Consider the following 15,655-nt stretch of genomic DNA (forward strand, 5'->3'; position numbering starts at 1 on the left):
CAAATTCACGCACAGGCATCTTCCAAAACCCAACACAAACCCCAAAAGTCCCTAGTCAGGAACCGGCACATGGGCGGTGGATACAGATTCAGTCGTTCTGACTCAAGGAACAAGGCAGTTGAGCAGCTCGGCAGCTGTATCCATGACTGAGCAGCCCTTTTTAGGATCCACTCTGCTCACCTCGAAAAGGGGAAGGGGCTAGAAAAGGTGCCCTAAACATAGTCTGCCTCCCTTTCCCCCTGACTGGGTTACCGCGCCCAGTGGGGTCACCACCTAGCGGTCGTAAAAGAGAACCATGTTTATGGAAGACAATCTTACTCGGCTATGAGTGATTGCCGAAGAAGAAGAAGGAATTGAGTTTGTTGGCCTGACCCATCAGGCTTCTCTTATGTCCTTATCTTTCCTCTTCCAGGTTATCAACCCTTCTTGAAGATTTACCAGTCCATGCAGCTGGTATACACGTCTGGGATCTAGTGAGTATGAGTGGGTTCTGCCTAGGGCAAATGCCTAGGTCACCCTCCGAATTCTTCATAGATAAAGGCCAATCTCCTTGGAGCTTTCATCCCAGCTGTCCTTCTGTTTCTTCCTGTCTTACAGCAGTCTTCATGGTTCTGGTGGAACTCAGAAGCTCTGCATCAGCCTGGAGCCAGCCTTGCTCTTGAAAGGAGATATCATGGTGAGTGATGGCAGGAACTCAGGATGTAAGGTTGGAAGGCTGGACTTGGTGGACCTCTGATCCAGCAAGGCACTTCTTTATGTTCTTAAGGAAGAATTAAGACTCAGAAACGCAACTATTCTTTAGCTGTTTAAGAGATCCCAAGTCTGCACTCCTACTTTGTAAATGTAGAACATGCTGTTACATAAGGGGTAGTGAGATTAGTGGACTCCATATATTATTGGACTACAACTCCCATCATCCCTGACCATTTGCCATGTTGACTGGGGCTGGTGGGAGTTGGAGTCTAACAACTGGAGGCCACCACATTGGATAGCCCTGTGGAGATTCTGACATCATTATCTAAAACAAATAAATGATCCAATCTGTCTCTCTTTTTTCCAGAGAAGGTGACTCATAAGTATTGTTTGTAGATTACAGGCTCACCTCACTTTTGCCTCTGGTCAACAGGTTTACATACTTTAAAATAATGTCTCCAAAAATTATGAAATCTGTTTGACTGGAGATGACTGATGTAGGGGGAGTGGTGTACCCCGAGTAGCGATGGCTCTTTCTCAAGCTATTTCCTTTTTATAAAAAAAATTAAAAATTTTACATAACAAATTTCAATTTAAACATTTCAATCACATTCACATTTAGGATTCTCCAAATCCCTTTACTTCCCTCCGCCCTTCTCTGGTTTTCATTGTCAATCCCTTTTTATTCAACTTATCCTTTCCTCCCCCAATCTATTACAGTATTAACTTTTCCATTATATTTTGTCTTTTACAAGTATTACTCTAATCCTGCCAAGGTACAATGTTCTCTTAAATAGATTCTAATTTTCCCCCCATTCCTTCTTGAATTTCTGCTTTTCCTGGTCTCTGATTTTCCCAGTCAATTTCGCCATTTCGTCATAGTCCATCATCTTCATCGGCCATTCTTTTCTGGTTGGAACTTTGTCTTCTTTTCATCTCTTTCTCAAGCAATTTCCAACACTCCTAGGAAACACTGACAGCCTTACTAACTGTAATTAGCCGATTCATCACTTCATCTTTTCCCCACACACTTAGAGTTTTAGTTTTCTTCCAGTTTGGCTGAAGATATAAAATAATTGCTACTGGATCTCTAGAGAACTCATCGTCCAGCATCTTCAATCTGGATACAGGCTTCCCACAGGCACCTGGATGGCCTGATCCAGCAGCAGGCTCTTCCTATATTCTGAATCAACTCAAGTACTTTCCGTCCATGTTCCCTGACCATGAAAATAATGGTGCTAAATGTGTACAGAATCTGTGGGCTTGGTGTATGTGAATGTTTGAGTGTGCCCAGACAGCTGTGTATGGTGGGGTAGTAGCAGGAGCCTGCTTGCCAGCTGGGAGAGCTATGCCTTGCGTGATTATTATGTTCATTTCCCGTCCTTTTTCTTAGGTGAAATGTTACCATAAGCAGCTCCAGGGCACCGAGCGTGATGTTGTGTTCCGCGTCCAGTTCCACACCTGCACCATCCACAGCACCCAACTGTGGTTTAGTAAAGATGAGCTGGATGAAGCCTGGAGAGGTGAGAGCAAGAGGCCTAATCCTTGGGCAACAAGAAATAAAAACAAAAGGGTGGCATTCAACCAAGTTTTACTCAGAGGTGACCTATTGAAATTAATGGACCCAACTTAGTCTTGTTCATTAATTTCACCAGATCTACTCAAAGTCTGGTACGGTTAATTTATTTCAGTCTGAGTTTTTTGTAGACAAGAACCTATTTCTTGCCACAAAATCTCTTCCTATGGTTGCTGCAGCAGACCAAGGAGTGGTCTGCATGTTCAGCAAAATTCCATGGTAGAGTCCATCCCAGGCTGTACCACTTAGGACTTAAAAGAGAAGGAGTCACATTTTGAAACTGTCCCTGCAAGTGAAAAATGTGCTGCCCATGGACATTGAGGAGGAGGGTAGGCCAGAACATTTTCTCCCTGGTGCGTTATTTATCTCCATGAAGGAGTTTTTTTACTTGAAGGAAGCATTCAGAAACTGAATTCAGCCTTAAGTTGTAGAGGCCAAGATTTTGCTGAACATGTGGCTCTCTTAGAGTCTAGTTTTGCAAGATTCCACTACAGGAAGCACCTTGAGAACAACCTCGGGTTTTAGACGAAGGGCAAGTGAATTTAAGACTGAAGCCAGTGTTTGCGTGAACATGGCATGTGATGCAGGTAATCACTCCTGCCCAGGTGCAAGTCAGGCTATTCATCTCATTTCCCTGTTTTCTTTCCCTAGATGAACGGTTCCCATTTGAAGCGAGTGTGGAGTTTGTCTTCTCTTCCAGCCCTGAGAAAATTAAAGGTGGGTGGATGACAGAGTTGGAGGGATATGGTGGCAGTACCATGAACTATGCCACAAACACCTCCTGGATCATTCCAAAAGTCAGGTCCACCCACCTTTGCCCTTTGGCCCCATCCCCATTGGCTTGTGGCAGCCAGAGGTGGCAGCCTTGCTGAAGCTAAGCAAGCCTTGATCTGGCTTAGATGGGAGACTTCCTGAGACCCTTACATGCACTGCCTTGAGTTTTGTATAAGAAAGGTGAGATGTGAATGTATTAAGGAAAAGAGCGGGGAGGAGGACACCAATTTAAACTGGAACATTTGGGAAACAAAGCAACCCAGACAAGCAGGAATTTGCCTGCTATCTGTTGTCAATGTCTGTGAGTATGTGGGGGGTCTTCAAACTAGTCTGCAGAACATTGCAGTGCCTTCTTGCTTCACTGGTGATGTGGCACCAGGAAAGTGCCAGAATCTGTGCCCACCCACCTTAGAGCAAGCCCAGCCAAGCTGGCAGCACCACCAGTCCATGTAGGGCACCTCAGCTGAGCTGTAGTTTTCCTGCAAGATGTAGGGATGGCCACTAACCTGGGTGGCTTTAAAAGAGGATTAGACAAATCCATGGAGGGTATGGCTATGCTCTACCCTCCACTGTTGGAGGCAGCATTCCTGGACATCTCAAGTGGGGAGAATGCTGTTGTGCTCAGTGCCTGTTTGCTGGCTTCCCATAGGCACCTAGTTGACCACTTTGAGAAACTAAAATTGTGGCAGTTTTATGGAATCCATTTTATGAAGTAAATAAAAACAGAACTTTCTTTGGTCTGATCCAGCAGAGATGTTCCTAAAGGTTTTTTATTTGTCTTGTGTTTTTGCTTCCCTCTTGGGACTGCACGAATTGGGGTGGTTTATCAAGCATCTTGGAAGGCCACAATTTATGGCTGGTGAAGGGAGGTGTGTTTGGTGTGTTGTGCTGATCTGCCTTTAGAGAAATGTTGTCATTTGGAAGCATCTTAAAGTACCATGGCACTTTTTGGGGGGCGGGCAAGGGGTAACATATTCCTTGCTTAGAGTGATCCTTCCCCTAGACCACCAGACCAATAGAAACTCCTTTTGGCTCTGCAAATATTGCCGGTGGTGAAGGGGGGGATGAGTGAGCATCATCTGTCGATGGGGATCAAAGCATTTCCTTCTGCCATAAGCTTCCCATTTCCTTGTATGGTCAGGGCTGTGTGTATACCATGATTACAGGAGTGAGGGTGGGCAGAACTAGGCAATGAAACCCACAAGGAAAGAGGCAAACTGCAAGCAGACCATGGACTGGGAGGTTTAATCGTGTGGAATGAAAACCATAAGAAGTATAGTTTCGATTTAAAGTCTTCTGTTGGCCAGCGGGGTGGTGACTGTGGGTCTTACATTCTTTCACTTCAAAGATAATTCATTTGGGAACCTTCTGCCAAAATTTTAGCATTTGCCAGTGGGATATCTCAGAGTAGCTCCCAGTGGCCTTTCATCCAGGTGCTGATGAGATCCACATTTCCTTAGCTTCCATAAAGCTTCAGAATCGGAGGGAATCCCTGACAAACCACTGTGCAGATGGAGAAAAGCAAGATCAGCACATCAAGCCTTTATTTTATTTATTTGGGGGGATTGGTAAACTGCCACTCCAAAATGGAATCCAGATGGCTTGAATTCACTGTCACTAGAATTGATTAATATCCCTGAAAACCAGTGGTCAATCAACACGACATTCTAATACATCTGTGATGACCCCAGGGCTTTCAGGGGATTTAGGGGCAGATGTCCCACAAGGTGTAGTGCATGCATCCCTACAACTCCCATGATCCCTAGCTAACAGGACCAGTGGTCAGGGATGATGGGAATTGTAGTCCAAAACATCTGGAGGGCCGAAGTTTGGGGATGCCTGATGTAGTGGTTGGAGTGTTGGACTAAGTCTAGGGAGACACAGATCCCCAAATACCCATTTAATCATGATGTTGGCTGGGTGGCTGTGCCAGTCACTATCCTTCAATCTAACCTACCCCACAGGGCCAATGTGAGGATATAATGAGTTTGGAGAAGCAGGTACACAGCTTGAGCTTATTGAAAGAAAGGCAGAATAAGAGCACTAAAAACCACCTTACTAGGATATATGAGAAGGGGGGGAGCATTTGTACAATGCATGCCTCCGTATGCTCTGCATGCTGATCTATTTGTTTATTTAAAATATTTCTTGCCTGCCTGCCTTACATCAAAAATAATTCCACGGCAGGGTACCAGCAGAATAAAATATTGAACTTTAAATCTGTAAATGCATCAAATTTTGAAACAACATCAATGACAGCAGAGAAAAGAGCACCATTCTTCAAAGGTGCAGAGTGACTTCCTCCGTCCAAACAAACTCACAGCTGATATTGCATAAATGCCTGGGTAAATAGATGCGCTTTGAGCTGGCAATGAAACAGGGGGGAAAGAGTGTCAACCAGAGTTGAGTGGAAAGGGCTCATGTCCCATAACCAGGGGGCCACCACAGAGAGAGAGAGAGAGAGAGAGAGAGAGAGAGAGAGAGAGAGAGAGAGAGAGAGAGAGAGAGAGAGAGCGCATAATTGCACACCCCTTCAGGATGCTGACCAGAGACAGAGGAAAAGTCTAGGGCAGGCATAGGCAACCTTGGCTCTCCAGATGTTTTGGAACTACAACTCCCATGATCCCTAGCTAACAGGGCCAGTGGTCAGGGATGATGGGAGTTGTAGTTCCAAAACATCTGGAGAGCCAAGGTTGCCTATGCCTGGTCTAGGGGGTAGCCAGATTTTTTCCTTTACTTCAATGTCATTCCCAATTATAGTGTTTTATTTTCCCCATTGCAATGAAAGGTAACCATTAACTGGCACAGTAGAAAATGAAGAAATGCACTTGACTAGATCTATCCTCATAGGCCCCTCTTGGGCAGAGTGACAGAAATGTGGGAATCCTGTTTTTTAAAAAAACCCACAAATGAGGCTTTTTAAAAACATTGTCAGTCATGCTTCAGCCTGTTACAGAAAATCCTAGGTTATACAGTTAAATAAATATGCACATCCACAATCCTTTTATAACTCTGCTGACTGGTGTGCAGCCATGGGAATACGCTATCCATTCCATTCCATACGTTATCTTGAATGCACTTAATCCTTCTAACGCTGAGATTCCCTGGCCCTTCCTGTCTCTTTCCCCAGGCCGTGAGACCTACAGGAACAATGCTGCTGTTGCAGTAGATTACAACATCTCCGATCCCATAGTGCGCTGGGACTCCTATGAAAACTTCAACCTGCACCATGAGGACAGCCTGGAAGGTACACGGGGACTAATCCCAGCAAGACATTCCTGCAGTCTCTTCCTAGCACTCACACCCTTATTGCCACGCTACTTGGGCAAGTGTGTGTGTGTGTGTGTGTGTGTGTGTGTGTGTGTGTGTGTGTGTGTTTTCTGCAATTCCAAACTTGGACCCGGGATTTGGTATTTGCAGAACTGAGATTTTCTTGATGCAGAAGTCTGGTTGTCATGGCACAGAATTTTGCTGTTGCATTTTAAGATGTACAGTTGAGTCACATCATGCGCTGGGGTTATGTTCCAAGGCAGTGTGCATATGCAAAAATCGTGTATAGGCAAAATTACATTCTTCTGGTCTTCTCTCCTCCTCTGGCTGACAAGGCAGGGGCACAGAGGAGCAGAGAAGAGCCTTTTGGTGTCTCTGCTGCCTCCCCTCACTCCACCTGTGGAAGGGAGGAAGAGGAAGGTGGTCAGAGAGATGAAGCCAGAAGAAAAACTCTGGAATGGATCCTGGACTGGAGCTGCAGCCAAATGCATATAGTTGAAACCACATAGGATTAATGCACATAAGATGTGACTCAACCGTACACACATGCTTATATCTAAGCACTGTACACTCTGCTGATATCTAAAAGTGGACAATATTGAGATTTGCTTTTGTTTTCACAAGGATGCATCAGGCAACTTTCTGCTGTTGGCTCTAAGGCTTCTTTCAAGTCTGAGCTGTGTGCCACAATTCAGTCAGCTCATCTTAACTTCCTGCGCTGGTTACACTTTGAGTGGGTGAGCGGAGCTCAAAGTTCTCCCTTCATTTTTAAAGAAATTTGGTGTTTCAGAGTTTGAAACCCCAGTCTGGACAGGATGATGGCCCCAGCACAGACACATCTGGACTAAAGTGACTTTTTTTGCCCCTGGGAGCTGTAATCCCAACAGCTGGTTTTTACGCAGTCAACCCTGATTACAGTTTCCTCCTAACATCCACTTAAAGTAAACTCGTTAAGAACTAAAATAAATAAAATACCGAAGGGAGTAAGCAAATGGGAATTTAATAGTTGTGGCACGTCTGCCTCAAATGCCAGAAAAAATGTCAACAGGATGGAATAAAACTCCTTCTTCCTTCCTAGCAAGAGCTGATATTTAGAGAAAGGAGGCCATCTTTTGCAATGTGTTTGTTTGTGGAGAAAGAGTGCCATAAATTTGGAAAATAAAGTATAACGATGAGTTTGATCAATGGATGGATGAGTAATGGCCTCTCAGAAAGGTGTACATATGAGGAAGAAAATGTACCCTTCACAGGCCCCAGTGGACAACCCCCCCCCCACATACATGCACACATACACACACACACACACACACACACACACACACACACACACACACACACACTGGACAAGGCCTGATTCTGTTTCAGCATGTTCATTAAACCAAAGCTATGGCAGAAGAGAGACAGTAGTTCTTAAGAGAGGTGAAGATGATTTCAGAGAGAGGCTTTGCTTTCTGCAATATTCACACATATTTCATTTGGCTCACTGTAGCTTCTGGCCAAATTGGTTTTCCAGGATTTTGAAACAAAATAAAGGAACCTAGAAAACCTGATTACCTGAGATAAAAGTCTGATACAGCCCACAAAAGGCAACCCTGCTTTCAAACCAGTTTTAGCTCTAATCATCTGTCTCCAGCCATGGGATGAAGACAGGCTTGATGTTTATTTTTAATTTTTTTTTACTTTTAACTTGGTTTTTTTTAAGATTTAACTGTATGTTTTGATATTGTTATAAACTGCTGTGATATATTTTAATGATACAGTGGTGTTTAACTTTTTTATAAATAATAAATAAATAAAAGGATTTTAAAAGCGGCCAAAGCAGGTTCTTAATCATTGTAGGAACCTGGTTCCATAACTTGTACAACAAACAGCCACTTGCCAGTCAATGCTCTACTCTTTGCACATCGAGTGTGCTTGCTCGCCTCTTTGTCACTGTTTTAAAGAAACATATGTAGGCTTGCTCATTTATACACACTTTGCTCAATTAAATAAACAAACTTCTTTTAAAAAAAGTTTTTTAATTACTTGAGGAACTGGAGCACAAACTCATAGTCACAATATATATTTCACTACTTGAACCATGCTTTTCTGAGGTAGATGGGGCCAAGTTTTTAAAAGTGCAGGATTGTTCTTGAAGGTGGTCAGTTCATGCGGTAGAATATGCTTCTGGTCCCCAGTCCACTGTCTGGAGAAAAGACGGCAAGAGCTGTCAAACATATAGATTCCATAGGTGATATCATCAGGCGTGAGGCAGGTGAAGATTCTACTGCCAATGCACCATCAGAAGCCTTAAAGTGTGCTCCTGAGGGTGCACTGGCAAGGGAAAGCAGACTTTGTCTCTTCTGCCCAGCGGCTGATGGGCTGTTGAGCCAAAATCTGGATCTGATGTGCAAGGGAGAGCCCCATGGGGAACTTGCTCACACACCTGATGCCTGAGCTGAGTGTGGTGCTTTGAAGTTCTGAATGCAGAACTTTGAAGCGTCCAATTACTTGGTGGGCAGCCCCACCCACCTGTCAAATTTGGCCTGCAAGGCTAGATCCTAATAAGGATCTGGCCCGCAGAGCCAAAAAGGTTCCCACGCCTGATGTAAAAGTTACTCATCCCCAGTACTAAACCATGAGCGTAGAGCATGAGGCACCTGGACGAACATGTTCCAAGCACACAGGCACAAGCCATTTGCTGGGGGGACTCCAGGCCACATGTGCTGTGTGAATGCCGATCTCACCTACTGCTCTGCATCGCCCACACCCTTCCCTGAGTGGTTGTTTCACTTGTCCTTTGCAGATGTCTTGCACACCCGGGGCCCTCTTGACGGAAGCCTCTATGCCCGGATCAAGAAGAAAGGTGACCTGAGCAGCTTCTCCTCCTCTACCAATGGCAGCCCCAGCGGACCAGAGTCCCCTCCGCAGCAAGGTGGGCGCTTCCTGTCCATCAGCAGCGACTCAGGACACTCCTCCCTGCTGACCGAGAAGGCGGATGAGAGCACGCCACTGTCTAGGCCACAGCCCACAGCTGCCGAGAAGGAGGAGCTAGACCGGCTCTTGGGGGGGTTTGGTGTCCAGCCTCGGCAACCGAGTGAAGGGAGCTGTCCCCATGCCATTTCCCCTTCTCCTACCAAAGAGAGAGAAACTGCCATTTTGGAAGATGAGCTCTCAGACCCAGGTCAGCCAGGAATCCACTTTTCCTACCCAGCTCAGCGCTCTGGCTTGGCCCGCCATTGTTCCTGCCGCCTTGCTTACCGTTCCCGCAGCCCTGAGAGGCCTCCCAACATGGTCTACTACAGACCAGATGGGACTCTGGAGTGGAGGCAGCCCCTCTATAATGGTGGGCCCTCTCATGCGCACCCGGAGGGGTATGAAGAGAAACGGCGGGTGTTCCGCTCCCTGTCCGAGGGCATACAGTCGCCCCACACCTACCCCTTTGGCCATGAGACACTGCCACCTCACAGCCCCAGCCGGCGGGAGCAGGAGGAGCTGCTCATCTTGGAGGACCCACCCACTTTCTTATGCCCCTGCCAAGATTGCCAAGAGGTGGCTCGTGAAGAGGCAAGGTTGCCCACCGCTGCTTTCTACAGCCTCCGCCTGGACCGGGACTCTGATCTGTGGGGGGTGGAAAACGCAAGGCCGTCTCTGCTTCATCACCCGCTCCACCGGGAAGGGCAGCCTGTGCCCCTTCTAATGCCTGCTACCTATGGGCACCACCCTGTGCCCCATGGGCAACACCAAACCTTTAACTTTGAGCCCAAGGTGGTGGCAGGTCACATAGGTCACGCTTACCCAGCCCACCAGAGGCCCAAAGTGATGGAAGAGAATGCTGAGGCTTTTCCTTACCCCCGCTATGGCCCCCCTTACCCTCCAGGGCCACCCTACCCCTACGGCCGGGGCCCAGCCAAGTCCTGCCTTGTCTCTGGGTACTCTGGGTCTCCCCACTCCGGCTCCATTTCGCCAACCAGCCCCCTGTATCCACCAACCAGGAAGCAAGGATATGAGCCCCCGGAGAGCAGCGATGAATTCCTCCCGCCAGCACCTGTGGAAAGGCAACGTGGTGAGTGTGACTGGCAGGGAGGGGGCTCCATTCCCAAGCCAATGCAGGAGGCATCCTGGGCATTCATAGCCAAGGGTTCCTCTCCCCCCCCCCAAAAAAAAGGATTTCAGGCTCAGCAGTTATGGGTGCTGTATCACATGGCTAGAGAGGAACAAGGGGTGTGGTTCTTTGTGCTAGTAAAAGGGCAAGGGTGAACGTCCAGAAACCTTAGTGCAAGGACAGGGAACCTGTGGCCCTCCAGATGTTGCTGGACTTCACCTCACCGTGTTTACCTTGTCTGTAAATGAAATATGCAGAGTAGCAGGACAGTAACTCAGCTGCTTCTGTATATTTATATACCCGTATATTCCGGCGTATAAGACGACTGGGCGTATAAGACGACCCCCAACTTTTCCAGTTAAAATATAGAGTTTGGGATATACTCGCCGTATAAGAAATACAACCCAGCATATAAGACAACCCCCAACTTTTGAGAATATTTTCCTGGGTTAAAAAGTAGTCTTATACGCAGGAATATACAGTATATATTTTCTGTATATCAGTTTATCTGCACACCAGTCACCAGACCGTCTCTTTTGAAAGAGTGTGTCTGTGTGTGTGTCTGTGTCTGTTTCTGTGTATGTATGGTCTGTGGAATCACTAATTTGAGGGGAGGGCAATAGAGAACACTTTTGTGCATTAGTCTGAAAATAGGCCTGGCTATTTGTACAGACAGCACAGATGATGTCATTGCGCAAACTGCTATGTACAAAAGCACACTGTGAAAAAATGTCCCCATCGCATTTCAGAAACCTACTTGTATATACAGCTTTATTGCCAAACAGGTAGACCTGGTATCCAGACATTGTGCTTCTACTTGCTGCTGAAACCCTCGTTTTTCCCCCTGGTCCCCTCCAGCCTTTAAGGCTATGTAAACATGGAAGGCTTAGAAGGCAACTAGGTGGTTCTTTTTCTACATTTGGATTGAAGCTGGTGTGGGGAAAAGCGCATCAAAACAGATGTTTTATAAGGCAAGTCAGGATAGATACAAGATAAATGACAGCTAATGTTGTGCACATACCACTTCCCAAACCTGGTGTGTGTGTGTGTGGAGGTCAGATCCCAATGGGTGCAGAGTAAACAGGAGTGTATACACAGCCTAATTAATTGCACTGCTGCTACAATCAGCTTCACAGCCCCCCTTTCTTTTTTCTATTTTTAAAAAACCCAGACCTAGGTAGCACAACTGGACTGCATTTCAGAATTATTGTACACTATTGTACAAACTCCCCCCTCCTTTTAGCACAATGGGCTATAACACTGGGTCACTTTGCTTTGCAGTGCTGGTGTACAGTAACTTGTGGTTTTTGAGCCACAGCTCCACAACTTGGGTATAATCATTTTAGACTTTCATCTGCATTAGGAGAATAATTTTTAAAATGTTCACAGACTCTGGGGGCATGTGTGAAATAACAGTTTACAGACTCCGTGCATGTGTGAAATAACAGTTAGAAAGATTGTGGACCCTTTGCTGCTGGCTTTCATTTTTGAGTTGAAAGGTGAGCCATAATCTTCCCAATTCTCAGCAACTGCCTCCTTTCTCCCCTTCCCGAGATGCCCACAAGCCCAGCATTCTAACCACTACTCCGTACTACTAAATATATCCAAGGGGTTCCATGCAAGAGCAGAGGCAGCTATCAAATGCTGGGCTTTTGTTGCCACAGTGCCTATGCAGCAGAGATCCTGTGAAAAGCGATCAATGTGCCCAAGGCCCTGGGATCTGGGATCCGTTCCATATGAATGCGTCGGAATGGCTTTGTGCTAGTCCAACAGACTGTCTGCATTTCCTCTCCTTTCCTTTCCACAGGGATGCAAGACGGCAGGGACGGCATGATGCTCTGGCATGACAGCCCCATCTCCCTTCAGCACCATCGCCAGGAGATACTGGCTCACTGTGCAGACACCTCTGGCTCTCCCACGTCCTTCCACACCAGCAGTCCAGTATTCAGCAGTGACAGGTGGGTGCACCACACAGAAGCCTGCACACATTTCCTACCTGTGGCTCTTTCTAAGAAATCTTTCTGTCCTATTTCAAAGTCAAAGCCAGCTGTCAATCATCATCCTGTAGAGCAGGCATGTCCAACAGGTAGATCGTGATCTACCAGTAGATCACTGGACGTCTGTGGTAGATCACTGGTAGATCATTGGCTCCCCTCAAAGAAGCTGAACAACTGTGGCTCCCCTTAAAAAAGCTCAACATTTACCTCCTCCCTGAAAAAACTCAACAACTTTGACCCAAACCCCCAAAAAGGGGGTAGGTCACTGCCAGTTTTTAACTCTGTGAGTAGATCACAGTCTCTTGGGAGTTGGCCACCCCTGGTGTAGAGCGATTAACTTTACCTGTAGAGCCGTTGTTTGAACTGTGTTCCAGAAAACGTATCACATTTTTTGAAGCTTTTCATGAGTTCCTTGGTGAAAAGGTCTGGAATGTTCCCTAAAAGACAGTCTAGTATTCCCTTGCCACTGGCAGCCACTGTGGTAGTGCTGCCTTGTGTGTGTGTACCAGGGCATGTTCTCAGGCGGCTCAGGCAGAGCATCTGGGCAATCAACCTGGCTCTGACAAGCAAGGTGCTCAAGCTGAAGACCAAACTTAGCAAGATGCCATTAGTGTGACTAGCAAACGACTTTTAAAAACACAAAAGCAGTAGGTGTAGGACTCTTCTTCTGGATGTGAACCATAGCAGGGTGACAGGTGAGTAGGGGAAGAGTTAAAGCAGGGGTCCCCAAACTTACCTCGCTGAGGGCCGGTGCCACCAGCGCCAATTGTGCTGTGGGCCGGAGAGCGCGGGAGCGTGCACCCGTACACATGCGCACATGCGATTTCCGGCACACGTCCAGGATGCCGGAACACCGGAAATAGCTTGTGCGCATGTGCATGGGCCTCCTCCGGCCTGGAAGCACGCGAAAAATGATGCATGTGCACATACTATTTGCGATGCTCCCGTTAATAGCGGGGGTCGCCGGGGGCCACATAAAAGAGCCTTGTGGGCCGCATCCGGCCCCTGAGCCTTAGTTTGGGGAAGCCTGAGTTAAAGCCTCAGAACTCCACATTTTGCACATGCACTCTAAATAACCCCAACAGCTGTTTTGTTGCCTAGTTTTTATTATAGTAGCTATTGGTCAATGGGTTTTAATGTTTCTGGTTAACTCTTATTATTGCAAGCGTGTAAGCAACAATTTGCCAACTCCTGATAAGTTCAGAACTGCCTCTAGGCCATGAGGCAGAATAACTCTGCAATCCCTGAGGTGGTTGCTCAGCTGAGCTAGTAAAACAATACTGTGAGCCAGTCAATCTTGTGTGCATTATGTGCAAGGCTCTATTCACCCCTCCCCCCCCAAAAAAATAAGCCACCTTGATAATCCTCACTGGGCAGAAAGGCAGTACAGTACCGAACTCGAAGGAGGGCACTCCACACTCCTGTTTGCCCCTTGTTTTTTTTCTGTTTGCCGTTTGATTTCTAGGTCCGAGAGGTTTTTCTTTCATCCTTCCACTTTCCCTGGAGCCCCTGCAGTTTACTACTGAATCAGAACAAACATCAACTGCAGAAAATCTGACTGACGTTTGTTCTGACTCCGTAGAAAACATGGTTTTTTCCCAGGGAAAGTGGCTGACAAAAGAAGGACCTCTCAGACCCATGGCTAGAAATCAGGACAAACAGAAGCGTGGATGAGCCCAAAGAGTAATCTGTGGCCCTTGGATACACTTTGGTCCCTCCCACCCAACGACCAGTTTGAACAGCTGTGGCGTTTCCCCTGCTTGCCAGCATGGACATCTTTTTCTGGGCATGCCAGATGCTATTGTCAAGGTTTATTAATAATATGATTTCTCTCTCACAGCCCTGGCACCTTCAAGCACAGCAACAAGGCCACCAACCCCCCTGAAAACATGCTGCGGCTGAGCCCCGAAGAGCTGGCTTCTCCTAGCTGGAAAAGAGGCCCAGAGAAGATTGGTTCTTCAAGCAGCCCCACACAGATGCTCACCCCAATGCAGGCCTTCACACACCTCCCAACTTTCCGCCCGCAGGCCAATGGGACTTCTCTGAGACCAGGCCTCCAAGCGCCACAGCTGTGCTCCCGCACCCACTGCTCCTCCAGCCCTCCACACATCACCCCCTCACCCACAGCCAAACATGGCGTCCCGGCAGAGGACCAGCCACACCAGAACGGTTCGGCGAGGTCTAGCCTCCAGGCCATGACAGTCTCCTGCGAATCGTCTGCCGAGGGAGCCTCGCGGCCTCAGCTAAGCCCCGTCATGGAGAGACCGGCCCCGAGGAGCAGCTTACGGGTTCCTTGCTACAGCCAGCCTCCTCCCGGCTGCAGAAGTGTGTCCAGTGCTCCAGCCTCACCTCAGATCCCAGCAGCCTACAATGGGCAGCTGCACTGTGAGAGAAATGAGGCTGAGGTGAGCTCCCTTCTCCGGTGCCCCAACAGCAGCCCCTCTCTCGGGCCCTACCCAGTCAGTGTCCAGCCGCCAGCCCCTGGCTATGGTTCCGCAGACATACAAGGCTCGCCCACCCCGGCCTTTCCCATTGCAACAGCCTACTACACGGGCGCAGAGAGCAGCCTCTCCGAACGGGATCCACTCTGCGAGCCACAGCAGCCCCCACTGCCTGAAAAGCATCACATACCGGCAGCCAGGAACTGGGAGAGGAGCTCACCGCCTGGCCGTAGCCCTGGCTCCGCTCACCACGTCACCTTTGCACCTGGCATACCTGATGGCAACACACCTGGCCCAGCTAACAGCTCTGTTCTTAGAACAGGTATTTGGTGTGGCATTTGGCTCCACTGTCTCATTTTTAACCCCTTGCTCTGGCTTCCTAAATGCCGACCCTCTGCTTCCAGCTCTCAGTTGCTCTGCAGCTCCCTTGAGTATCTCAATAACTGATTTGGATGTAGGACACCGAGGTGGTCCTCGTTCCCTGGACTGTACCAGTTCAGGATGCAGGTGGGGGCTGTGTGTTTTGAATGCTCCCACCTGTGAAAAAATTTCATGTGCATCAGGTTGAAGGCTATCTGTCAAGCCCAGCTAATGTGTTACTCACCTGCAGGGGGTTAAGTGTGAAGTTGGCTTCTAGGCTCACTCCAGACATCATCTTTCAACAGCCATGTGTTGTGTAAAAAAAAGCCCAATGTGTGAGCTGCTGCTTGTGTGTAGGGGCTTCACGTGGTCAGAATCAGGTGTCCCAGTCACGTAGAGTAGCAGCTTTCACGTTGGGTTTTCTTTCCACACAACCGCATGCAACACATGGTTGTTGAGA

The 15,655-nt window shown here is 47.6% G+C and overlaps 1 protein-coding gene across 9 annotated transcripts in view; it reads left to right on the forward strand.

Annotated features, from left to right (window-relative positions):
* Positions 1 to 15,655, forward strand: part of TNS2 (tensin 2) — a 130,042-nt gene that overhangs the window by 95,657 nt on the left and 18,730 nt on the right. For all 9 annotated transcript variants that reach the window (XM_035101897.3, XM_088662784.1, XM_088662782.1 and 6 more), the window contains 8 exons: positions 413 to 473; positions 598 to 676; positions 2,087 to 2,216; positions 2,921 to 2,986; positions 6,174 to 6,290; positions 9,099 to 10,358; positions 12,205 to 12,355; positions 14,235 to 15,157. In XM_035101897.3, coding sequence (XP_034957788.3) covers positions 413 to 473; positions 598 to 676; positions 2,087 to 2,216; positions 2,921 to 2,986; positions 6,174 to 6,290; positions 9,099 to 10,358; positions 12,205 to 12,355; positions 14,235 to 15,157 — 2,787 coding nt within the window. The remainder of the gene's footprint in view (positions 1 to 412; positions 474 to 597; positions 677 to 2,086; positions 2,217 to 2,920; positions 2,987 to 6,173; positions 6,291 to 9,098; positions 10,359 to 12,204; positions 12,356 to 14,234; positions 15,158 to 15,655) is intronic.

The sequence above is a fragment of the Zootoca vivipara genome, chromosome 2, assembly GCF_965207765.1.
Source record: "Zootoca vivipara chromosome 2, rZooViv2.hap1.1, whole genome shotgun sequence".
Lineage (NCBI taxonomy): Eukaryota > Metazoa > Chordata > Lepidosauria > Squamata > Lacertidae > Zootoca > Zootoca vivipara.